This window comes from Schistocerca cancellata, chromosome 1 (assembly GCF_023864275.1).
Source record: "Schistocerca cancellata isolate TAMUIC-IGC-003103 chromosome 1, iqSchCanc2.1, whole genome shotgun sequence".
NCBI lineage: Eukaryota > Metazoa > Arthropoda > Insecta > Orthoptera > Acrididae > Schistocerca > Schistocerca cancellata.
Genome location: NC_064626.1, coordinates 681171448 through 681197944, shown reverse-complemented (window position 1 = coordinate 681197944; position 26497 = coordinate 681171448). Strand labels below are relative to the sequence as shown.

The 26497-nt window shown below is 38.0% G+C and overlaps 1 protein-coding gene across 1 annotated transcript in view; it reads right to left on the bottom strand.

The window, feature by feature from the left end:
* Positions 1–26497, bottom strand: part of LOC126184153 (putative epidermal cell surface receptor) — a 401413-nt gene that overhangs the window by 69855 nt on the left and 305061 nt on the right. Inside the window, 3 exon segments of the mRNA XM_049926525.1 lie at positions 83–139; positions 3680–5245; positions 21253–21442. Of these exon segments, the coding sequence (XP_049782482.1) occupies positions 83–139; positions 3680–5245; positions 21253–21442 (1813 nt within the window).

The window sequence follows — 26497 nt, the reverse complement described above, 5'->3', positions numbered from 1 at the left end:
TCCTATTTTCTGTAGGGCAATTAATTCATTTGGAACAGGACTACAGTGAATAATTACGAAATGTCATTTTGAACATACTAACCTGTCTTCTGTGAGGGTAGTCTTGGAAATCCTGGTGGCAGGTTGTCTATCCCAAATCCTGTAACAGGCCATGAAGTTAATTGTATGAACTTTAAAGCCTGAGATAGAATGTTTAGATGTGTGTGAAGTCCTAAGGGATCAAACTGCTGAAGTCATCAGTCCCTAGACTTACACACACACACACACACACACTCTCTCTCTCTCTCTCTCTCTCGCTCTCTCTCTCTCTCTCTCTCGCTCTCTCTCTCTGTCTGTCTGTCTCTGTCTCTCTAACCTCTGGCAGGAGGAGGCAAACAAAAGCTTGTGGTACTAAGTGTTCACATTAGCTAAAGAACTCATGTAACACATAATACATAAACTACAGACATTACAAACAGTATAAAAGTCAATTTACTTTGAGCTCTCATTTTAAGAAATAAGGAAGTGGTGAAGATTTTTGTGGTATAAGAGGGTAAATAGTCTGAGGCTTTATTATGTGGTATGTAGTTAAAGGGCAATCGACATTTTTCTCCAATTATGCAAATACTAGTATATGTTGTATTAACTCCTTAGCTCCTTTCACTAACTTTTTGCAAACTCTCTTATTAAAATAAACCTCTTCGAAATTTATCAGAAATCACAAAATAATGAATGGCCCATGAAACTACCTAGTAATTCTGATTTTTTTTAAAAAAAGTATTTGTATATAAGTGGCATTACTGAAGTACAACTTTAGAATTATACCTGCCATTTATTATACTTGCCCTTTATCCTGTATACTACTAAAATTCAGTGGATCAAAATGATGATGATGATGATGATGATAATTAGCTTGTGATAAAGAAACCACGATGCTAATAGGGACATATTGCAGTTAACTTCAGAAAACCATATATCTTTCAAAAATAACAGTACTTGTCATGTGAAATTTCTCCTCATGCAAATGCAATGTTATATGTGTCACCGCCAAAAGCTCCCAGAAATTAACAACAATACATGATCAAGCAATAGTGAATACTATAAGGAGATGGAACCTGAAAGAAGGAAATATGGTATTAATAGCAATAAAGAGGGAAATAAAAGAATATTAATAACAGAAGAAATTTTGAAAGCATCAGCAAGAAAACGGATGTTAAAGAAAGACAGTAAAAAAATCTCTTTCAATAATGATGATGCAAAGAGAAAAGATGGAAGAGATATTTATTCAATTACTATGTTGCCAATCTTTTCCTTCATTCATCAAAGTAATGGAAAGTCCTGGATAGAATCAAAATTATTGAGAGGATAGATATCAATTTATCTTACATAGTGATTACTGATACAACTGCTTCTGTATCCATCTATTGCTAGCCTTTACTTTTTTAAGGTGACCCAGTAGACTGCTCTTTCAATCATTATTTTCCTTCGCTCATTCATATCTATAATCTCATATTAAAGACACACTACATGGTGTGATTCAAGTTCACTGTCTCATTTTTGCTGAATACAATCTGTCTTCCAAATAAAATTTCCAGTTTTTGCTTATTTAGCTTGAAGGAAAAGATAGCACACTGTTGGCATACATTCAATATCTCTAGAAACAACCATGCTTATTTCTGCCTCAGTATCAAGCACATTTAAACTGTCTTTACCTTTTTGCTGGCTGAATACAGAGTGTTTCCTATTCCTCCTAAATTATCTCAGAACATATGTTAACCTTCCTCTTGCCTTCACTGAAAGAAATACCTCAATCATAGCTTCTGATGGCATTCTCACACTTTTGACCACTCTTTCCTATCATCATTACTTGTGAACCAATATTCCACACACCTCACCAAAGCAGCATGCATGCAGGTATCAAATCAATTTTTCTAACATTATTCAGTGAAGATTATATGACTGGAGAGAAAGAAATAGATGAGATCGTAACTTGTACTCAGGTTTCCATTTCCTGAAACTATTGTCTGTTGCAATTCCTGAAACAATTGTCTTAAAGCACAAAGACAACAGTACAGGCCTCAATACATACTGGTTGTATTCCTACTTGGGAAACTGTTTTAGTAGGAACAGATCTCTCAGATATAATTACCAATGAGTTTTGCTAAGAACCTATGGTGATCATTGATTGCCAGTGACTCTGGAATGAGGAGTGTTCTACCTTCAGAGTCAGTGAGCTTTGGAACCAGTACTTTTGTTGTTGTTTTCAATGCTCTGCTATGTTTCATGTGACTGCATGATAATAAAGTGTGTTTGACAGAATAAAGTTTGTTATTTCTCTCTGTGGAATTCATCAGCATTGGTAAAAAAATCCACAAACCTTTTATTATCCTTTTTTTCTGATGTTACTCACATTTTATTCCGAAGAGGACAAACAACAACCTGCACACTTGATATCAGGAAATTTAGTCAAATTAAAGAGCATGCTCAGATTATTTAAAATAGAATTCAGTTTCCGTATTCAAAATAACACTGTGACCTTGTGAATGCCTCTTCATTCTTCTGTTAATTGATAAAAGTCATAAATACATCAGATGTCTCTTCCTGGTACCAATTTTATGTAGTTATGGACCTTTTACAAGAATTAATGTTCACTTGGGTATCATGTTCACATGCGTCACAAAATCTAAAATGTACATAATTATCCAGCAGGTTATTTGGGTTCCACCATTTAAAACAACTCATCAATTTCAAAGTTGTATTATGCTCCAAGAATATCAGACGATTCACAAGCATTTGTTAAATTTGGACTCAGTATACAATTTTTTCCCTTGCAATTATCCTGAGTACATCTTCTACTCAGACTGTTTTATCACATAGATTTCATTTACTTCTTTTGGTCTATTTAATATCATTTGTAGCTCTTCTGTTTGGTTTCACAATCAATTGTTTCAGCACTGAGCCTTATTTATATCATTTGTATGTAATCCAGAGAACTCTCAACCCTAGCAGAAACTTGTGATTAGATTTCAGTAATTTTCCAACAAAAGTTAAATCCATGTAACATAATACTACAGGATTTATTTAAGAAATTAACATACGGTCACTTCCATTTATACTCCATTATACGTGTAATTAATTTATAAGAAAAAAAAGTAGATATATCTTTGCAATTTATAACTGTGTAAAACTCACCCTCAATGTTTGGTTATATTTTGGAAATCTTGTACTTAAAAAGGACAGAATTACATGAAATTAAATCTTAGAATTTTATAGCCAGCATTGCACCACCCTTCCATGTCTCCAACAATTTTATATGGAGGCAAGCATAAGTTTTCAATGAAAGCATAACAAATGGGTTGTACTGTTCCACCACTCTGGACATTTTTAATTATAGCGTTAAAAACTTAAATTTAAAATTAAATGTTGTAGGGTACCTGCACCTGTAGTACTACTTACACAACAAAAATAAAAGAATTTAGAGCCTAGGGCTACCAGAACTGTCCCAAGTCAATGTAATAATCGATTTGCTCGTAAAGTTAAAAGTTGGCCACCACTACAGAACATCACAGCACTCATGCTCCTCATTCCACCAATCACAAATTCAAATATATCTTTTCCCTGTCCCACTACATTGCTGCTGCAATAATTTAATGGATCCACCACCGCAGTTCTATCTACTGCAGATATTGAGGGCAGGTACCTGAATGGTTTCGAGGGTCAGAAAGAAGACCCTGCTGGTGCAGACGCGCCAGTAGCTCCTCAGGAGTGGTCGGAGGACCACGAGGATGACTGTGAGGTGACACCATGGTCCCCTGCTGTGAGTTGTAAAGGGGTGCTTGGGGGGCAGCATGCTGTTGAATGTGGTACAAAAAGTCTTCAGGGATTTGGAGAGGATTAGGTTGGAATGGTTTCTGCCCTGTAGATTTCTTTCCTAAAATGTCATGTTCAGACATAATATCAGCTGATGATGATTGTGATTTTTGTGCTAAGTTTATGTAAGCAAGTTTATCATTCGGAAATCTATTGGAGTCTGGAGCAGTGTTTGGTAAAGCATCTCGTTCTCTTGCACCTTTAGGAATTGTCTGCTGAGAAGCAGTGTTTGGAATAACAACATCATTAAATCCTTGTGGATTTGATGAACTCAACCATTCTCCATGGAATGTATGTGGTGGTAAGGCTTTCTGAGGAGCTGGTATTTTATCTGGGATGTATGGAGGCGACTGGGCAAAATTCTGGCTATGGTGTGGATCTATAATATCAGGGTTCTGCAAAAATATTTCATGTGAACCAGCACCATTACTTCTGGTTCCTGGCACGTGATAAAATACCTCTTGTGGGTGGACAGGATTGTGAGAAACTTGTACCTTAGCACCTGGAGGAAGAAGTCCCTGTTGTTGAAGTTCTCTTATTAGTTGTTCCTCTAGAGAGCCTGGGTACTGTTCAGGAGGATGAAATTCTGTAGGTATTTGTGGAAAACCTAAATGTTTAATTTTGAAGTCATTATGTTCAGGGTTTTTCACCACTGGTCTGGAGGCACCATGAGAGGGTGCAGGAGTTATGAAAATTTGTTCTGATACTTTGGGTTTGGAGTCATTTATTTGGGAAACAGGCCCAGGTTGTGTTACATTTTTCTGTCCAGCATCAAGTTCTTTCAGTAGCAAGTCTGTACCTGGCAATCCAGTAGAAGTCATTCCAGCTTTACTGTCAGTTGTATCAGGTTTAGTTAAACCTGTTGAATTTTTAACCGAGATATTGTTTAAAATGTTTGTTTCATGTTTTCCATAAGTTACAGTGGGCAGAAAGCTATTAGAAGTATGGTCATCCAAGTCAAGCTGTCCACCATCCATTGCACTTCCAAGCTGTTTGGCATTAGAAGTCATGTGACTAATGAAGTCATTATGTCTGTGGTCAACCAAGTCAGTTTCCTGCAAGGGAAGAACAGGACTTTTTGGAATGTACTCAAGAACATCATGAGATTTATTTCCTGTGGCCATCATAGGAGGCTGTGACAAATGATCAGGTGCAAAAGGCCCCTGAAAAACATGAGAAGGTTTTTGTTCACTGTTATTTTCTTGGAAATGTTCCATAGGCATTGACACTGAAGACTGGGTACCTTCCTGTGTTGTTACTGAAGTTAAATCTTGTGATGGTGACTGGGAAAGTGAAGGGTGGTCAACAAGTTTTGAATCTGGGGAGACATGGGAAGAGTTGTCTAACTGGTGATGTCTGTGTTCTGTCCCAAGCAGTCTGTCCATAGTGTCTGTCCCTGAAACAGTACAGTAAGAGTCAGGGACTGAAATCTAATTATATTATTTCAGAAATGACTTATGACTTCAGTGCAGATATCTATAAGAATAGAGGTTAGCTTAAGGCTACCAGGTAACACAAACATTAAATATGACAATATTAGAGAAGGAAAGTTGCCACTCACCATATAGCGGAGATGCTGAGTCGCAATAGGCGCAACAAAAATTCACACAATTATAGCTTTTGGCCATTAAGGCCTTTGTCAGCAATACACACACACACACACACACACACACACACACACACACACACAAATGCAACTTGCATACACTCCTGCAGTCTCAGACAACTGAAACCACATTGCGAGCAGCAGCACCAGTGCATGATGGGGGTGGCAACTGGGTGGGGGTAAGGAGGAGGCTGGGGGAGGGGGGGGGATTGTATGGTGAGGATGGCAGACAGTGAAGTGCTGTAGTTTAGATGGGGGACAGGAGAGAAGGGGGGGGGGGGTAAGTAGCAGTAAGGAGAGAAATAAAAAGACTGGGTGTGGCAGTGAAATGACGGCTGTGTAGTGCTGGAGTGGGAACAGGGAGGGGGCTGGATAGGTGAGGACAGTGACTAACGAAGGTTGAGGCCAGGAGAGTTATGGGAATGTAGGATGTATTGCAGGAAAAGTTACCAACTGTGCAATTAAGAGAAGCTGGTGTTGGTGGGAAGGATCCATATGGCACAGGCTGCAAAGCAGTCATTGAGATGAGGTATATCATTTTTGGCAGCATGTTCAGCAACGGGGTGGTCCACTTGTTTTTTGGTCACAGTTTGTCGGTGGCCATTCATGCAGACAGACAGCTTGTTGGTTGTCATGCCTACATAAAATGCAGCACAGTCGTTGCAGCTTAGTTTGTAAATCACATGGCTGGTTTCACCTTTGATGGGATAGGTGATGTTAGTGACCGGACTGGAGTAGGTGGTGGTAGGAGGATCTATGTCTATTACAGGGGTATGAGCCATGAGGTAAGGGATTGGGAGCAGGGATTGTGTAAGGATGGACAAGTATATTGTGTAAGTTTGGTGGACGGCGGAATACCACTGTAAGAGGGGTGGGAAGGATAGTGGGCAGGACATTTCTCATTTCAGGGCATGATGAGAGGTAGTTGAAACCCTGGTGGAGAACGTAGTTCAGTTCCTCCAGTCCTGGGTGGTACTGAGTTATGAGGGGAATGATCCTCTGTGGCCTGACAATGGGGCTTTGGGAGGTAGTGGGAGACTGGAAAGATAAGGCACAGAAGATTTGTTTTTGTCCAAGGTTGGGAGGATAATTATGGTCAGTGAAGGCTTTAGTGAGATCCTTGGTATATTTTGAGAGGGAATGCTTGTCACTGCAGATGCGACGATCACTGGTGGCTAGGCTGTATGGAAGGGACTTCTTGGTATGGAATGGGTGGCAGCTGTCAAAGTGGAGGTATTGCTGGTGGTTAGTAGGTTTGATATGGATGGAGGTACTGATGTAGCCATCTCTGAGGTGGAGGTCAACAACTAGGAAAGTGGCTTGTTGGGTTGAGTAGACCCAGGTGAAGCAAATGGGGGAGAGGTTGTCGAGGTTCTGGAGGAATGTGGATAGGGTGTCATCAATGAATCTGAACCAGGTGAGGGGTCTAGGATTCTGGGTTTTTAGGAAGGATTCCTCTAGATAGTTTGGTATAGGATGGTGCCATGCGGGTGCCCGTAGCCTTACCCTGGATTTGTTTGTAGGTAATGCCTTCTAAGGTGAAGTAATTGTGGGTGAAGATATAGTTGGTCATGGCGACTAGGAAGGATGTTGTTGGTTTGGAATCCATAGGGCGTTTGGAAAGGTAGTGTTCAACAGCAGTAACATGGGCATTTGGAATGTTAGTGTACAGGGAGGTGGCATCGATAGTGACGAGCAGGGCACCGTGTGGTGAAGGGACAGGAACTGTGGAGAGTCAGTGGAAGAAGCAGTTGGTATCTTTTATATAGGAAGGTAGGTTCCAGGTAATCAGTTGAAGGTGTTGGTCTATGAGAGCATAGATTCTCTCAATGGGGACACAGTAACCGGCCACAATGGGTCGTCCTGGATGGGTGGGTTTATGGACCTTAGGAAGTATGTAGAAGGTGGGAGTGTGGGGAGTGGTGGGGTAAGTAGAGAGATTGACTCTGGGGAGGGGTTCTGGGATGGGCCTAAGGATTTGATTAGTGACTGGAGATCCTGCTGGATTACCAGAATGGGGTCACTGTGGCAAGTTTTGTAGGTGGATATATCTGACAACTGACGAAGTCCTTCCTCCATGTAATCCTTACGGTTCAAAACAATGATGGTGGAACCTTTGTCTGCAGGTAGGATTATAAGGCCAGGATCAGTTTGTAGATGGTGGACTGCAGTTCTTTCTGTGGATGTAAGGTTAGTTTGCATATTGAGGGATTTGGGGAACGATGCTGAAGCAAGGTTTGAGGTTAAGAAATTATGGGAAATTACCTGGGGGCAGTTTGGAGGCAGTGGGAGTGTATCACAGTTGGATAGAGGATTGAACTGAGTTAGGCAAGGTTCAATATTGGTCTTTGGTTGAGTCTGATTGGTCGGGTTGGTGGCAAAAAAGTGTTTCCACTGTAGGGACCGGGAGTAGGAGAGAAGGTCTTTAACAAGTCCTGCGTGACTGAATTTGGGAGGGGAGCAAAAGGTGAGGCCTTTGGAAAGGACTGATGTTTCTGTGGGATTAAGGCTTCTGGAAGGAAGGTTCATGACTGTGTTGTGGGTCTGTTAGGTTCTGGGTTCTGTGTGGTGTTGGGAGTTTTGGAGGGTGGGGTAAGCGTAGTACGTCTGTGAGACATAGTTTGTAAGCTATGATGGGACATGGGGGAGGTTTGGAGGTTGTTGTAGAGGTGGTGGACAGTGGTACTCCGAAGTGGGAATACCGTATTTACTCAAATCTAAGCCGCACTCGAATCTAAGCCGCACCTGAAAAATGAGACTCGAAATAAAGGAAAAAAAAAAATTTCCCGAATCTAAGCCGCACCTGAAATTTGAGACTCGAAATTGAAGGGGAGAGAAAAGTTTTACGCCGCACCTCCAAATCGAAACAAAGTTGGTCCATTGTAACGTGAAACACAATTTAGGTCGAATGAATGACGATACAGCCACAGTAGTTTGGTTCGAGTCGTAAGCTTAGCAGTTAAGCTTTACCAGGTAGCCATTGCTATGCGTCAGGCGCTCTGTCCGTATTTACACCGGTACCCTTCCTTTTTCATGTGCTTCGTCTGGTTTGAATCGATTGCTTATATTGCTTTGATCTGATAATTGTCGTTTTCTTTGTTGTAGGTGTTTACGTCACTCTAAGCTGAAAATGCATTACTGTACTGTGTCATGCATTGAGTGTCGCATTCTGATAGTGCGTGTTTATGGCCTGTCGCCGCTCGTGGCATGGCTTGCTTTTGTGCACGCTACCGCGCTTACAAATTAAAAAAAAAAAAAAAAGAAGAAGAAGAAGAAGTGAGGAATCGTCTAATTATCGAAACAATGGCAAGAGACTGCTATTTGTTGTTACTTACAGTGCTGCTTTCTTTGATAATGATCAACAAGAACCAAAAATAGTAGACTGCGTAATTTAGAACATGTTCTGAACGAGAGTTAGGCGAAAATTTTTCTGCATTTGAAAATCTTTGTGGCTGCTTCTTTAGTACATCAAATTCTGCACAGAAATTAGTTATCTTAGATTTAAAAATCTAGTCAGTTGCCGTGCTTCATTTCTGACTGTATCACTATTAGGCATAAGAATAATACGAATATAAGCATGACACGATACGTATATTCTTCCGCGTTTGCTGTTGTCTCACTCTAGTTTCGTAGTTTATTAGGCAGACAGGATTTAAATCAGATAGCAGCAAACATGAAAGAATACATGGCAATTATATTCTTATGGTGAAGAGAATACTGCACGTGATTCACATTTCATCAGGTTCCTATTAGCAACCATCTCTTCTCACAGGTAGGAAAAAATTCAGAACGTAGAGTTTGCCATATTGACAAACATCCCGAACAGTCTTGCCAGTCGGATTTTTGTAGTACATTGAAATTCTGCTACATTCGAAGATGAACAATACGGAATTTGTATTTACTTTGTTGGATAATGTATGAAAATGCAGTGGTCGAAACTCGGGGCGGAGAAAAAAAGCTCGTCTTCCACCTTTTTTTTTGTTAAAATTTATTAACTGATGCAGAGGTTTTGGCGCCAGTATTTATCTTTGTGTTTACAAAGCATGCCTGTGTAGCGCTACATATACTCAACGGCAGAAGTTAGTTGTGGCGGCACCTACCAACATTTTTCAGAACTTCTGTCTGCTTTGCACTCGATTCTAAGCCGCAGGCAGTTTTTTGGATTACAAAAACCGGAAAAAAAGTGCGGCTTAGATTCGAGTAAATACGGTAGGAAGTGAGCAGGATGGAAAGCTTTTTGAGGTGGCATTGTGCATGTTGCTCAAGTTCCTGTAGGGCAAGTTTCAGTGTGTGTTATGGGTTCCAGGAATTTGGAATTACATAGCAGGAGAATTTTGCGGATGGAGAGAAGGTACTGCAAGGAGGATTGGGCTTGGTTGATATGGTTTTGCAGGACTATGTTGGTGAGGGCTAAGGACTGGCCAAATCTGAACAGGTGGAGGTCGTTGTGAAAGAAGGTGTGGCAACCAGAGATGGTCTATTTGATGGTAAGGCCATTAGGGGGGATTTCATGAGCCAACCAACAACACAGGAACAGATTGTGGGACTGAGATCTGGCTAGGGATAAGGAAACTTTTCTGTATTGATGCAGATGGGAGGAGCAAGGATCCATGGTGGTGCAAAAAATTCGAAAAATTATGTAAAAAAGTAGAATTATGTCCAAAACACTAAATATGTAATGGTAATTTAGAAAATCAAGACAATTAGACAAAGTGAGAAATTATTGTGTGCAGGCTATTCACCAAAGTTAAAAAGTGTCAACATTTTGTCATTGTGAATTAATTCTAAGCAGTTGCATCAGTTATTAATATCTTTTTCAAATCATCTGTTTGTTAAGAAAACAAATTTAAGCATCAGAAAGCTATTAAACATTAAAGAAAATAATAAATTATAAATACTGACACATTCATTTTCAGGGACTCATATAAACTAAATTTATGAGTCTCTACACTTCTAATGAACATCTGTTGATAATTTTATATTAATGGGCTGTATTAGGTCTTTTGCAACATGCAGAAATTTTTAGGCTGCTGGTGTGCTGCCAATTCATTGGCGGGGACTCAGTAAACAAAAACGAGGAAAAGCAACAATTCACATGAAGCTGATTGATGTGTGGCACACAGAAACACTAACAGTACAGAGTCATTATAAGTTTTTTTAACTACTTCTCTTTTTTCAGTGCTTGAGGCCCCCCTTATACAAAGAGTGATAAAAATAGTACTGCATGTGTGTTTTCATGTGTTTCAATGAGCCGTGCAACACCCAGCTACAGCTGAATGAGTGCCTTTCCTCGTTTATGTTAATTGTTTCCTGCTTAGAATTTCCATTATTGTAATATTGGTGAAGATCAGTATTTATGGTCCCTTTATTTTTTCTGAGCAAAGTCCTTCGTCATTTGCACTAGCTAAAAGAGAAAATCCTCAGTTCTTTCCCTGGCTTCTGTATTGCTATTAGTATACTATGATTACAGTATCAGTTACATATGCATGCTATTCACAAGATTTTTGAAATGGTAAAAAGTCAATATAGTATTTGCTTCTTGCTTTTATGGTATTTTTAAATGGCAAGATTTTACTACGTGCTCTGCTGGTACATTCAGTAACTTCAGAAGAAACCCTACTGCAGTAAAATGAGTAGCAGGAGAAGAGGAGCAAAGTTTTTTAACCCATTAGTGAGCATGCCTATACGTAAAGTGTGCTAACCACAACTAACATTATCTAGTACCATTCCATTGTTGTTTTACAATTGTGAGCCCATGACTATTCCTTCATTATTATTGCTTCAGCTAACACAGAGATACGTTGTATTGTCATACGTTCAAATGAACAGCAGTAATATAAAATACATAGTGTGTTAGGTGAGGGAAAAATTATGATCCAGGCAAGAAAATGACCCAGATTAAGAAAGATCATGGTTCTCTTGTGTACTGGAGTTTTACAAAATTAATGGAAAGCAAATTCAAGAAAAGCACTATGTAATGTCATGACTAATTATTGATATTGTGTAAACCCCAATAATTAAAATAATTAAGCACTTTAGCAATAGTTGGAACATTTGAAAAGTAATTGTTTAAAAACAATATCTTTATTAAATTTTGCATAAAAACAATTTATGTTAAAAATCTGACAGTGTCAAAGATTTACCCTTCTGTTATAAAACAGTCACAACCAAGTTTTTATGACTATGTAGTGTTTCATTATAACATTTACAATATTCTAGAACCAATAGTACAATTTTCACCATAAATTGTTATCTGTCTATGTAGGGGTTGGTGTCAGTTACTTTTGTTGTTAGTTCTTTTTACAATTGGTAAATGTGCATGGTTATTGGCAGTACAGTTATGGTTTTGAAGATTGGATTTAAAATTATCAGAGAAATAGAATGTAATACCGGGTACTGTAAAAGTATGTGAATTTATCTGCTGCATCTGGAAGCAATAGATGAAAAGACATATTCCAATGCTGTCAGGTTATTATCTTATTATGAAGTATCCAGGACCTGTCATACCTAAATTAAAGTTAAGTACAATTTTTTACAACATTCAAGTAGCTAATGACACGTGGTAATATGTAAGGTTGAAGTACCAATTAAATCACCTGACTAACTTTCTTTTGAAACAGTCTGATAGTTACATTAGAATATATAATCTGCAAACCACTGATGTGCATGGTAGAAGGTGCTTAGCGTAGTACTACATATTATTTGTTCTCCCATTTCCTGTGGAGCATGGGAAGAATGTCTGCTTAAATGACACTGTAATTAGCCTAATCTTGTCCTCACAGCCCCTACAGGAGCAGAATATAGGGGTCTGAAATGTAGTTCTAGATTCTTCATTTAATGTGAGTTCTTGAAACTTTGTAAACAGGTTTTCATTAGTAACTGGCATCTGTCTCCAAGAGCCTTCCAATTGAGTCTTTTTAACAATTTCATGATACTTTCCCATGAGTCAAACAAACATGTGGCCATTCTTCCCATCCTCCTTTATGTAAGCTCAGTATCCTTTGTTATATTTGGTGCAGTTCCCATGGGATTATTCAGATGGTATGATTCAGATTCAGGTTCAGATTCTTTATTAGTTATTAGGCATTTGTACCATGCAATAGATTTCATCAGTACATTTACTTATTAATGTTATAAAATATATATTGACATTATTTACATGGTTGTATTTTGCATTTCTAAAACTACTTCTAAAAAATAAAATGGGTTTACTAGCAAGAAGCTGTGCAGTTTTTCCTTAAATGATTTGACTGGTATGCTTGTGACTTGTTTACACAGTTATATATTTTGATTGCCATGTAGATATGACTATTGTTTGCTTTTGCTGGTCTGTTTTGTGGTAAGAGCACAGTACTGTTTGTTCTTTTATAATAATCAGGTTTTTGATTTGTTCCACTCACATTTGGTAGTTTAGTGAGTATGTAATTAAGACTTTCCAGAATATATAAATTAATTACAGTTATTTCCCCCAGAGTATTTTCCAAATTTTAAAATAGACTGAATAAAGAAAAAATATGCTGTCCTTACAAGTTCAAAGGTGACGCATGACATCAGTTTCTTCAGCAAGTATATTATTCTTGATAACTGTCACTTGTTCTACTTGAGTGCTCCATGTTAGTTTGTTGATAAGTGTAATGCCTAAAAATTTTACATTTTGCTTATCTATTTTTGTAGTCTTTGACAGACTGACCCACATATTCTGTGTCTTATTTACATTTAACAGTAAACCATTTGCACTGGACCAGGATGCTGCACTTTCTTTCACCAAATTCATTCTTCTGACAAGGTCTTCAAATACATAGTTTGCAGACAAAAAAGTAGTATCATCTGTGTACACATTTGTCTTTACATTTGTATTATTTGATACATCATTTATTTATAACAGGAATAGAAGAGGTCCTAATTTTTATCCCAGTGGCACTCCATGTTGGATCTCAAGTGTGTTTGGTAACTAAGCTCCTGAACTCACCACCTTCTTTCTTTTATTGAGATATGATTTCATTAGTTTCAGACTTTTGCCACAAATTTTATAGTATTCTATTTTGGAGAGCAAAAAATGGTTGTCAACACAATCAAAGGCTTTACTCAGATCACAGGATGTTACTTGTGCATGACCATGGTGCTGTAATGCTGATGCAATGTTTGTAATTAATAGTTCTACAGCATGCATACATGATTTTTAAGTAGTTTCCTTTGTAGACTGCCTTCATTTTCCCCATTGTCCTGTAAACAACTGAAGTCTGTTATCTGCCTTACTTAAACTGAGCTTCTGTGATCATTCCATTTTGTGTCTTTGCAAATTTCACAGGATTCTACTTTTCTGCATTTTGTGACTTTAACATCTACACATTTTTGAATATTTAAAACAAACTGTCAATCTTTGCAGCACTTTGAAATCTTACAAACACCTGTCTGGGAATAGGTGCAGATTGTTTTAAATAGTATTCTGTTATAGATACCTGCATGATCTACAAAATGTCTGAAGTTATTACTACTATCTACTGTCAGCCAGGTGATTAATATCCAGCATGAACAACAAGGGCCCCAACACACTTCTTGGGGCACACCTTAAATTACTTATACCTTTGGTAATGACTCACCAGGTAGGCTAACAGTCTGCAGCCTCCCTACCAAGAAAGGCTAACATTTGGCTCATATGTCACCAGAGCAAATGATAATTATAAACTAAAAAATATCCACAAAAACAAACTTTATCTCTACTTGAAATTTCACACATTCATGAAACACAGGTGGAAATGGTAATAAATCATACCACAGTACAAACTAATTTGCAATTGAAGTTGTCATAAAATATTTGTGGATACAATAAAGAAACATGTATGGCAAAAGTACTGTCCTACAAAAGTTTTACTCGACTCTGAACTCAATACAATTTTTTATCTGGTTATTAGAGACTATAGTAATGAAGCAAAAGTGTTGTAAATGAGCATTTTGACACCTATGCACATACTAGAACAATGTATAAAAAAGGTAATCAGGTTAAACAAGAAGGTACCATTCATGTGAAACAAGGAAGAAACTAATTGGGACTTAAATAAAAGAAATTCTGCTAGACAGACTGTAATTGTGATCTACATCCACATCTGAACACTGCAAACCATCGTGAGATGCATGGTAGAGGATACATCCCATTGTACCAGTCATTAGGGTTTCTCCCTGTTCCATTCATTTATGAAGCATGGGAGGAAAGATTGTTTGAATACCTATGTGCATGCAGTAATTATCCTACTTTTATCCTCGCAATCCCTGTGTGAATGATATGTATGGGGTTTCAGTATATCCCTAGTGTAATCATTTAATGCCAGATCTTGAAGCATTGTTAGTAGACTTTCTCAGGATAGTTTACATCTGCCTTCAAGAGTCTGCTGTTTCAATTCCTTTAGTATCTGTGACATTCTCCCATGGATTAAACAAACCTATGACCATTCATGCTGCCCATCTCTGTATACATTCAGTATCCCCTATCTCCTGTTAGCCCTATCTTGTACAGGTCCCACAATTGAACAATATTCTAGGATCGGTAGCACAATTGATTTTTAAGCAATATCTTTGGTAGACAGATTGTGCTTCCCCAGTATTCTAACAATACACCGAAGACTACCACCTGCTATACCGATGACTGAACCTATGTGATCATTCCATTTCATATCCCTATAAAGTGTTATATATAGCCAGGTATTTGTATGTGTTGGCTGACTCCAACAGTGGCTCATTGATATTATAATCATAGGATATAATGTTCTTATTTTATTTTGTGAAGTGCAAGATTTAACATTTCTGAATATGTAGAGCAAGTTGCCAATCTGATCACCATGTTGAAAGCTTAACAAGGTCTTACGCAGCTTCTCTGAGATAGTACTTCATTATAGATAACTGCATCATCTGCAAAAAGCCTGATTTTACTATAAATATACAACATAAACAGCAAGTATCCCAACGCTCTTCCCTGGGGCACACCCGAAGTTACTTCTACACCTGATCATGAACCTCCATCTAAGATAACATGCTGTGTCCTCCACCAGAAAGTCCTCAATCCAGTCACAAACTTCACCTGATACCCCATACGATCATACTTTTGACAATAAGTGTAGGTACAGTACTGAGTCAAATGCTTTTCGGAAATCAAGAAACACTGCACCTGGTGATCCAAAGCTTTCAGTATGTCGTGTGAGAAAAGTGCGAGTTAGGTTTCATGTAATTGATATTTTCAAAAACCATGCTGGTTGACATTGAGCAGGTCATTCTGTTCAAGATATCTCATTATGTTTGAGCTCAGAATATGTTCTGAGACTCTACAACAAATCAATATCAAGGATATTAGGCAGTATTATTGTGGGTCATTTCTACTGCCGTTCTTGTAGATGGGTGTGACCTGTGCCATTTTCCAAGAACTGGGCACAGTTTTTTTGTTTGAGGAACCTACAATAGATTATAGTGGGAAGAGGGGCTAACTCAGCCACAGATTCAGTATAGGATCTGATAGGGATTCCATTGGGGTCTGAAGCTGTGTTCAGTTTTAATGATTTCAGCTATTTCTCAACACAACTGACACTTGTACTTATTTCATTCATCTTTTCAGTGGTACAAGGATTAAATTGGGACAGTTCTCCTGGGTTTTCCTTTGTAAAGGAACATTTGAACATTGATGCCACTAATAGCCTTTACATATGACCAGATTTTCTTTGGATTTTTTGAAATGTCATTTGATAATATTCTGCTACAGTAGTCATTGAACGCATCACACATTGCACTCTTGATAGCCAAATGTGTCATTCAGCATCTCTCTATCTATTGCCCTACGCTTTGTTTTACACCTATTATGCAGTAATATTTTTCTTTAGAAGTTTTTTACAGTGACTGTATACCATGGAGATTCCCTCTCATTATGAACTGTTCAATTGGGTATGTATCTATCCAGTGCATGATCAATTATTCTTTAAACTTGAACCAAAGTTCCTCTACATGCTCTTGATCTGTGCTGAAAGTTTCAAGTTCCTCATTGAGATATAACATTACTGATTTTTTATCTAGTTTACTGAACATATATATCTTTCTGCTTGTTTTGGCTGTCCTTTGTACTTTGGTAATCATTGTTGCCACAATTGCATCATGGCCACTGATACCAATTTCAGTGTGGACATCCTCAAAGAGGTCATGTGTATTTGTTGCCATTAGGTCCAACATATTTTCCTTATGAGTAGGGTTACTAACTACCAGAGAAAGTATTTAGTAAAGTTTCACAGGATGTCTTATTATGCGCACCTCTAACAAAACTGTAATTTTCCCAACTAATTGTTGGATGATTAAAATCTCCAGCAATGGTTAGAATATGATTGGAGAACTTATGTACAAGTGAACTGAGGTTTTCTCTGAAGTTTTCGGTTACAACACAAGGTGAGTTTGGTGAGCGATAGGAGAATTCAATTATCATTTTATGCCCATCCCTGATACTGAGTCTTGCCCAAACAATTTCACATGCAGCTTCAATTTCTATCTTACTGGATTTCAGATTTTTGTCTACTGTGACAAATACATCACCTACATTTCCCATTTTGCCTATCTTTTTGGTATACACTTAAATTTCCCCCCAAAATCTCACTGCTATCAATTTCACATTTCACCCATCTTTCTGTATCTAGTATTATGTGAGCTTCATTACTTTTCATGAGCACTTCAAACTATGGCACTTTGTTGCAAATGCTTTGGCAGTTTGCCATTAGGATTTTAATACTCTCACCCAAGGGAGGCATTTCTTTTGATCTTACACTGATACTTCTGGATTGGCTGGAGAGTCCCCTTATCTAAAAAACCCTTGTGTGCTACCTGAGTAGCAGCCTCTGATGTGTAGTGCACACCTGACCTATTTAGGGGGACCCTACAGTTCTCTCAGCCCAGCTTTTCAAACAACTTTAGAAGTCTTTGGTTCAGTCATTTCACTGGACTCATAACCAAAGGGCCATGATCAGTTCTGGGGACAATACTGCAAATTGTGGGCTTCTTTGAAACTCCACATGCAAGGCTGGTCTTCTCAATATTCTATGCTGGTCATTGGCATGACCCAAGAATAACTTTGCAGCCCAAGTGACAGGCATCATTTGTTCCAATGTGCACCACAATCTGCAGTTGGTTGCACCATCCTCATTGGCTGCTGGACTAAAACAGGTTTCCTCACAACAGGTGAAGTGAGTCCCACTGGGACAGTTTCAATGGAAGACAACACCTCCAATTTATTGGTTAGGCGATCGATACAACACCCTGAGCACTCCCTGGTCCCTATCCACCCTGTACAGGATGCCTAGATCTACCATTGAATGCCACTTGCCATCAAGTGGACTGGTAATGACAGATCCAGTACTTTCTGCAGAGGAAACAGAATCCACAGGAGAGGATAGTACTTGAGGTACCTCTAGTACAGGTATTAGAGGTACATGGTTATCAAGAGCTTTTCCAACACACCAATTTGCAGCAGCTGTCAACTGTTTGACAGTAGTTAGGGCAATTTCCAGCTATTTGTGAATGTCAACCAACTCATTTTGTGTTTGAGAACAGCATTCACTGTGGGGCTGCGTTCTGGCTGCTGAAATGTATTAGAAGGCAGCGAACAAAGGACTTTACATTAAACCTGCCAATTATCTTTTAATCTGTAGAGCTAACGTATTGCTAATTCCCTATAAGAATTGAAGGAGATACGCAAAATGAAACAAGATTACTATTATGGCATCACAAAAACCTTTGGTAAAATTACTACTGTCCTAAAACGTTTTGATGATAATAATAGTTGTAAGCAAACTTGAAAACTGAGTTAATTCATGATAAATGAGATAATATATAGGGCTATGCCTCATAAGGGAAAACTAGATGTAACACAAAATGTTAGTTAGAAAATCTGATATAATAACTAAATCACAAACCCTGATTTGTTACAAATTGTTCATAGCTTATATAAAGGACACTGGTAGTTTCTGCAAATTCTCAAAAAATGCATGTTTATTTGTGCCAACTGTTCTGAATGATGATAGGCCTACCATCCTTAAAAAAAATTTCAAAGAGCACAATTTAGTTTAAGCCTACGATTGGCAATAACAATACTAGTTTATTGCGGCACTCACAAATGTTCAAAATTTCACAGTATATCACAATAAAAATGGATATTGATACAATCATTGAAAGATTGCAGAGAAGAAGTGACACAACCAGTGAAAATTGCGTATATAGAACTTTAAACTGACTGTTCAAAGAGATTTCAGAATTGCAGCTGGCAATCGTAAACTTCATTCCCTGATGTTTCAACTAGACACCTGTGAGTCATCTTCAGATGAGCCATCAAAGACTGATGAAGATGTTCTAGCTCCACTTTATATAGCATGCTGGTAGTATTTCTGCACAAGTGTCAGAGTCATGGTGACAGAAGGACCACACCACCCAGCAGCAGCGCTTTCGCTGGTGAATCTGCAAGGATCAGCTGTCTTTGGCATTGCCACTCACCACAGTTATTGGCATCTTCATTTGGAGCAAATCTTGGAGATGATAGGGTTCCACACATTATCCAGCTGGCAGCAGCTGTCGCAGTTCATTAGATTTTCCATGATGAATATTTCAACAGATTCTACTTTAACAGAGTCCCAAAAAGATGTTGCTGAAGCCAAAATTAATGTTTTATCATACTCCATTGAATTTCCATTGGAGATACAATGCCCTGCAACTGCAGACTTGCTGGGCTGCAGAAGGCATGTGCAATTTTTATGCTTTGTGCGCCATTCTTCCACTATGCATGTTGTTTGTCCTGTATAAGCCACACCACACTGGCAAGGTATTTTGTAAATTCCCACCTTCTATAATAACAAATTATCCTTCACTGATCCCAGCAGGTCTGAAATCTTAGATGGTGGGTGGAAAATCACTTTCACCTGAAAATTGTTAAGGATTCTTGCTATTTTGAAGGGATATTTCCAAAAATGAGAAGAAAAGCTAGAGACTTTCCTGGTGTGTTTTCCTCTTTATCAACTTCCCAGTTCTTGGTTTTAGCTGAGAATGCACTGTTATTTTGATGGGTTGAGTATCCATTGTCTCAGAACACTGTCCTTAAATGTACAAGCTCTTTAGGTAAACTATCTGCATCAGACACTGTATGGGCCCTGTGTATAAGGATTTTAACCATGAGTATGCTTAAAACCCTTATACACAGGGCCCATTACTGCGTCGGATGCATATAGTTTACCTAAACCATGAGAATGCTTAAAACCCCTCTCCCCATCTGCGTAGCTATCACAGCTACACTGCTTTGGCAATCTAGTCCCTCTCTCACATATCCAGAATGTCAGTAGTTACCCATAAAACATGTTTATTCCAGACTCCCAAAACCATTGTCAAACTAGCTTTGTAAATTATCTCCTATGAACTTGATCCCCAAGAAGTCTTAGTCCTCTCAAAAGGCCTAATCAAGGTTTAACCACATTGAGATTATCAAGAATCTACTTTTCTCTACTTGGTCCTTTCAAGGGCCATTTCTTCACCAACTGCTCTATTAACATCACGCTGAATGTTATCTTGGATAGTACTAGAGTCTCCCAACAACTGTGAATTTATTTAAAAAATGTGTGTGTGTGTGTTCACTTAAACTGGAATAAGAGTAGCAATTCACTTGAAAGCTAGTGAAGTTTTCTGCATTGTGTAACACACCCAAATCCAAGTGCCATGCACCAATGAGCTTTCCTCATTTTATGTTAATCATCACAACTCAAAGGTGTTATGTTAACTGAAATACTATTCTGTTTTCTTAAACTGTGTCCAATTGAATCGCATTGTATGAACAATGGGAATATTATTAAACAAAATGAGGAGTTAAAATATGACAACTATACAGAGAGAGTGGCATTAAACTTTATCAAAACATAAAAACAAAATTGGCAAATAGAAAGTAATATTAATATTATATAGATAAAATATAATTTCCATCTCACACATACGTAGAGTTTTTCAGACATGAATAGTACCAAGCAATCAGGTGTGATGGGTTGGTTTGGGTTGTTTGGGGGAAGAGAGCAAACAGCAAGGTCATCGGTCTCATCGGACTAGGGAAGGATGGCGAAGGAAGTCGGCCGTGCCCTTTCAAAGGAACCATCCCGGCATTTGCCTGGAGCAATTTAGGGAAATCATGGAAAACCTAAATCAGGATGGCCGGGCGTGGGATTGAACCATCGTCCTCCCGAATGCGAGTGCAGTGTGCTAACCACTGCGCCACTTGCTCGGTAATCAGGTGTGATTTAGTGATAAAAACTCGATATAGTATTCTCTTTCACTGTTACAACAGAAGTAGGTAAATGACATAGGCTGCCCAATGACTGCAGGCAAATTTAACTAAAAACCCTTATTCAGTTTTAAAAATATGAGCATAAGATTACAAATTTAACACTTATATTTAGGATAATAAACAATAATGTCTCATCAAATCATACAATTTTATTTTCTATTTTAAAAGAAATAATTTAAATGAAACAATATTATGAAATAGATAGTTGCTGCTGTGCCTATCTGTGACTCAGCAACTCCGCCATATGGTGAGTAGCAACTATCCTTTTTGTAATATTGTTACATTCCATCCTGGATTACCAATTGTTTAATTTAAACGAAAGCCAGTTTTAAGGCATTACTTCTATCTCCCAGAAGAACATAGTGTACAACCATTATATGAATACTACCAAGATAGGAGTTACGTATATCCCGTTTTTGTAAGCTCTTTTAAAATGACATAATACATTGCACTTTTATAGTATTACCTGTTGATGGCTGAGGGCACAACCAACTTCTGCAGCAGTTGTCATGAGGCAGTAATCCAATGATGGGTGGTACTGGACAATTAAATTCAGGGGGTGGTGAGTCTCCTAATGGTTCACACACACGACGACAAGTAACATTTCCAAATTCACATGCACAGTGCTGCTCGCATCCAGTCAGGTTTGCTGGTATCTGATTGATAAAAAGATATGCTTTTAATTAAATAATAATGAAATGCTGTTAAAGAAAGATGGGCTCATAAGGTTTTCATAAACATGGCAAATAGATTATTTCCTTTACTATGAGGTACGGAAACTGAAATCTCTCTCTCTCTCTCTCTCTCTCTCTCTCTCTCTCTCTCTCTCTCATGCTCTCCCAACAACATTTTATGTTTTCGTCAGGTATGCTTTTACTTTTAACAATGTAATGTAATCTCACCATTGAATTTATCTGAATTTGTTCACATGAAACTGTATGAAATTGGTTATAAAAGTTCAAGTTCTTAAATAGTTATATGCCTGCAAATTTTTTAACTATTATATAGAAAGCTTTTTAAGAATGAATGTTAAAATAAAATGAGCCATACATAATGCACATTAACATATGGGACATTTGCAGCTGCCAAGTGACAGATGCCAATCCCTAATGCCAACAGTTCGACAGGCTGAGTCAGGGCCAGGATCAAAGTGATGGGTGTCACAAAGGTATTACCATGATGTGTTAATTTATTATCTTTCTACTAAAACACAGGAACACCATTAATGTAATTTTGTTGAGAATTTTTTTTCTTGTGTGATGATTTTTACTAAATTTTCATTTGCAGCTACATTATTTTCATTTATTATGAAACAGATTAACTTGTAAGCGTTTTCTGCCAAAGGATATATAAAAACAAATTTCCTCATGTTTATTTAGTAAAGCAGAGGAGTTTCCTGGTGGATTTCATTCTGAAATCAGAGGAGATTGTCTGTATTGAAATGATTTTGTACCTGATACAGTGAGAAATCATTCACTTTGATGGCAAATGCATTCAGCTGTAGTGTTTTGTGTTCTCCACTTAATTATTAACTACGTGCATTACAAGTAACAGTTGCTTTTTTAATGTGATTAATTACAAAAAAATAGACATTGGTAGGGATAAATGTGCTATCTCTATTATAAACAAGTTACAATTAAAAGGCAACTTAGCATCTTAGCTTTACAGTAAGTAGCAATCTATCTTTTCCTATAGTGTTGATACTCCTACCAGATAAATAAGGTACAAAATTCTTGGTGAAATATAAATAATTGAAGGAGTAAAGAACATTCAAAGATACTAAACTCCCACTCTCTTCTCCACATTCATCTTCTCCCTCTGTTCTATCTGTCCCTCCCAGTCCACTCTTCAGATCACTGTGCACTCTGCACAACTTGAAGCATTACTGAACTGATTTTTACCCCTCTTATGTCTCTTGGCCTCTGTTCTTTCATTATTGTCCTGTGATTGTTGGATTTGGTGAAAAATTGTTAAATAATGCACAGAGCACTGCAGAAATTGATTTTTGATCTCCTCATATTTATTGTTACTCAGTAACTTTTCAATGATCAAACTCATAGTGGCTGATTTTGAAATGGTAGTGGGGAAAAGACGTAAATGTATCAAGTGAGGAGAACAAAGAATAAAGTGGTGGAAATTGAAATAAGAGGTGTTAGGAGAAAAATTCAAGGAAACAGTATTAAGGGAAGTGAAATTACCAGAGGATGTAAAGGAGTTATAATAGCAATGTAATTACAAAAACTGGAAAAGACTTGCTGGATGTAACAACTTGAAAGGGACCACCAAAAGATAAGGAGGCATGGTGGTGGAATGAGGAGGTTCAGAAAGCAATAAAAGTGAAAAAAAATGCTAAAAAGAAGAAGAAGAATGGAACTTAACAGGAAGACAGGAGAGTAGGGAAGCCTACAAGACTGCAAACAAGATGGCGAAAAAAGCAGTGGCAAAAGCAAAGGCTGAGGCAATGGAAGAGGCATATGAAGAGCTAGAAAGAATACAGGACAGCAGGCAACTCCTATGGATTGCTAAAGCAAGAGATAAGGTGACTGAGGACATAATATCAATGAAGCAGATAAAGGATGAATCAGGTGTAGTATTACACAACCTTGAGAAAATCCTGAATAGGATTTATCGAATGAGGAAAATGTACAAGAGGAGTATGAGGATGGAGATATAAATGAAGGAATGGCCCAAAGTATAAGTAGGGAAGAAGTCGAACACGTGATAAAGAAAATGAAGAATGGGGATGCCCTAGGGGCAGACCAAATCCCAATAGAAGCATGGGAAAGTCTGGGAGAAGAGGGAACAGATATTCTCTGGGATCTAATGCAGAATATCTGGGAAGGAGAAAGAATGCCACATGCAGGGAGAAGCAGTATACTGGTTCCCATATGAAAGGGGAAAGGGGATATCCAAAACTGTGGCAATTATAGAGGGATAAAACTGATGTCACACACAATGAAGATCTGGGAAAGGATAATTGAGAAGAGGTTGCATCTAGAAACTGAAGTATGTGAAGCACAGTTTGGATTTATTCTGGGAAGAGGATCACCCGATGCAATATTTACATTAAGGCAACTGATGCAGAGGCACAGAGAAGTACAAGCCAAACTGCTTATGGCCTTTATTAATCTTGAGAAGGCATATGACAGAGTGCTGTGGCAAGAGATATGGAGATATGAGAAGTAAATGCCTGCCAGAAAAATATATCAGGATGGTAGAGGTCATATATGAAGGTGCAATGTGACATGTCAGGAGCAGTGCAGGTGCAACAAAGGCATTTCCAGTGAGAGTAGGACTACATCAGGGATCTGCTCTCAGCCCAAATCTCTTTGACCTTGTCATGGATGTACTAGTCAAAGATGTGAAAAAAAGAGGCACCTTGGAGCATGATGTTTGCCGATGTTGTTGTAATCTGTGAACCCACCCAGAAGGCACTTCAAGACAAGCTTGAACAAGGGAGAAAAGCTCTAGAGAAAATGGGAATGAGAATTAGCAGGGTGAAAACAGAGTATATGTGTACAAAGGACGCCAAAGATCTATGTACTAACCTGCAAGGAGAACAACTGACGCTGGTCAGGAAATTTAAATACCTAGGCTCTTACATGCAAAGTGTTGGAGAACTGGACCTCGAAATACAACACAGAATGAATAGTGGATGGATGAACTGGAGGAAACTGAGTGGAGTATTGTGTGATAAGAAGGTTAGCTGCAGAATGAAAGGAAAGCTTTAAAAGTCTGTGGTGAGGCCTGCAATGCTGTATAGCGCAGAAACTTGGCCAATTACAAAAGCCCAAGAGAAAAAGATAGAAGTGGCAGAAATGAGAATGTTAAGGTAGATGAATGGGGTGACACGAAAGGATAGCTTAAGGAATGAGTTCATCAGGGGAACAGTGAAAGTGGGGCCCTTAGGGAAGAAGACCCAAGAAAGTAGGCTAAGATGGTATGGGCATGTGCAGTGAAGAGGGGAGTACTATGTGAGGAGAAGACCAAATATGTCTGCTTGTGTCTGTATATGTGTGGATGGATATGTGTGTGTGTGCGAGTGTATACCCGTCCTTTTTTCCCCATAAGGTAAGTCTTTCCGCTCCCGGGACTGGAATGACTCCTTACCCTCTCCCTTAAAACCCACATCCTTTCGTCTTTCCCTCTCCTTCCCTCTTTCCTGATGAGGCAACAGTTTGTTGCGAAAGCTTGAATTTTGTGTGTGTGTGTGTATATATATATATATATATATATATACACACACACACACAAAATTCAAAATATATATATATATATTGTTTGTGTCTTTATCTTTATTATAATATCAATCACTTCTGTGCCATGCCTCATCCTTTGTGTCATATTGTATTTCTAGCTGCTAGTCATCTATTTGCATTTTGCAAGAGAAACAAGATGATTGAGTTGATACAATAGTGTACAACTTTTCAAAAGCTTTAACTATCCCCTTGTGCTGTGACAAATTTCATGAAAATACAATGATTGCATTGGCACGTGACAAACAATTTGTTACTAACATGTTCTCCTGTTCTGCTGAAAATTGTGATTTACGGGGCCAGATACAAAAGAAACATGATGGATGATGCAAATTTTAGTATTTACAGGTCATGTTCAGCTATTGGTTGCCACCTTCCACTGGATCTCCTATGTCTTTCCTATTTCTTCTTCTGCCATATCATCATATAAGTCCTCCCCATTGTAGAGACCTTCAGTGTACTGTTTCCATCTATCTTCTCTCTCCTCTGAGCAACTGTGGAATTCCCAGTGCTCTCTTAATGTTGATGCAGTTACTTTTAAATTTGTTGAAGGTTGTTTGGACTTTTCTATATGCTGAATCAGTTCTTCTGATAACCAATTCGATTACTTCACAGTTTTCCTGAACCTACTTTACCTTGACTTCCTACACTTTTTATTTATTTCATTTCTAATTGACTTTTCCTGCTGTATTACTCTCCCCATCAATGGTTTTGTACTGCCTCCTTTTGTTGATTAATTGAAGTATTTCTTTTGTTACCCAAGGTTTCTTCACAAGTTACTTTCCAACTACCTATGTTTGTCTGTTCAAATTCTGTGATTTCCCTTTTTAGAGATGTCTATTCCTCCTCAACAGAACTGACTACTGAGGTATTTATTATTGCAATATCTACATCCTCAGATAACTTTAAATGTGTCTCATCATTCCTAAGTACATTGATTCTTGTGTACAATTCTCTTAAAATTCCAGACATTTGAGATATAACATGATATTTATTCACACAGATATCTCAGTAAAATATTTTTCTATTATTATTAGTAACACTAAGAAAGACAAATATATATAAACAATAACAAGCAGTACCACACACAAATTTATTGCATCCGTTCCAGATGGTTTTGACAAGACTTTGAACACACACAATGTACCTGCCAAAAAAATTAATATTCTACCTATTTTTAAATTATGTCATCTACTGATTGTCTACATTTCTATAATACAAGAGAAACAAAATAAACAAAAAGAAATGAAAACTTTTATCTTCACTTCATTTTTTGCTAGCTCCAGTCATCTATGGTATTGCTGTTTTGATCACCACCACCACCCCCGTCATCGTCGATTGTCGGCCATCGTTGTCATCATAACCACCACCATCACTGGTATCATTGTCATTATCATCATCATCATCATCATCATCATCATCATTTGCAAATTCTTCCTTGCTGGTACTCCACTC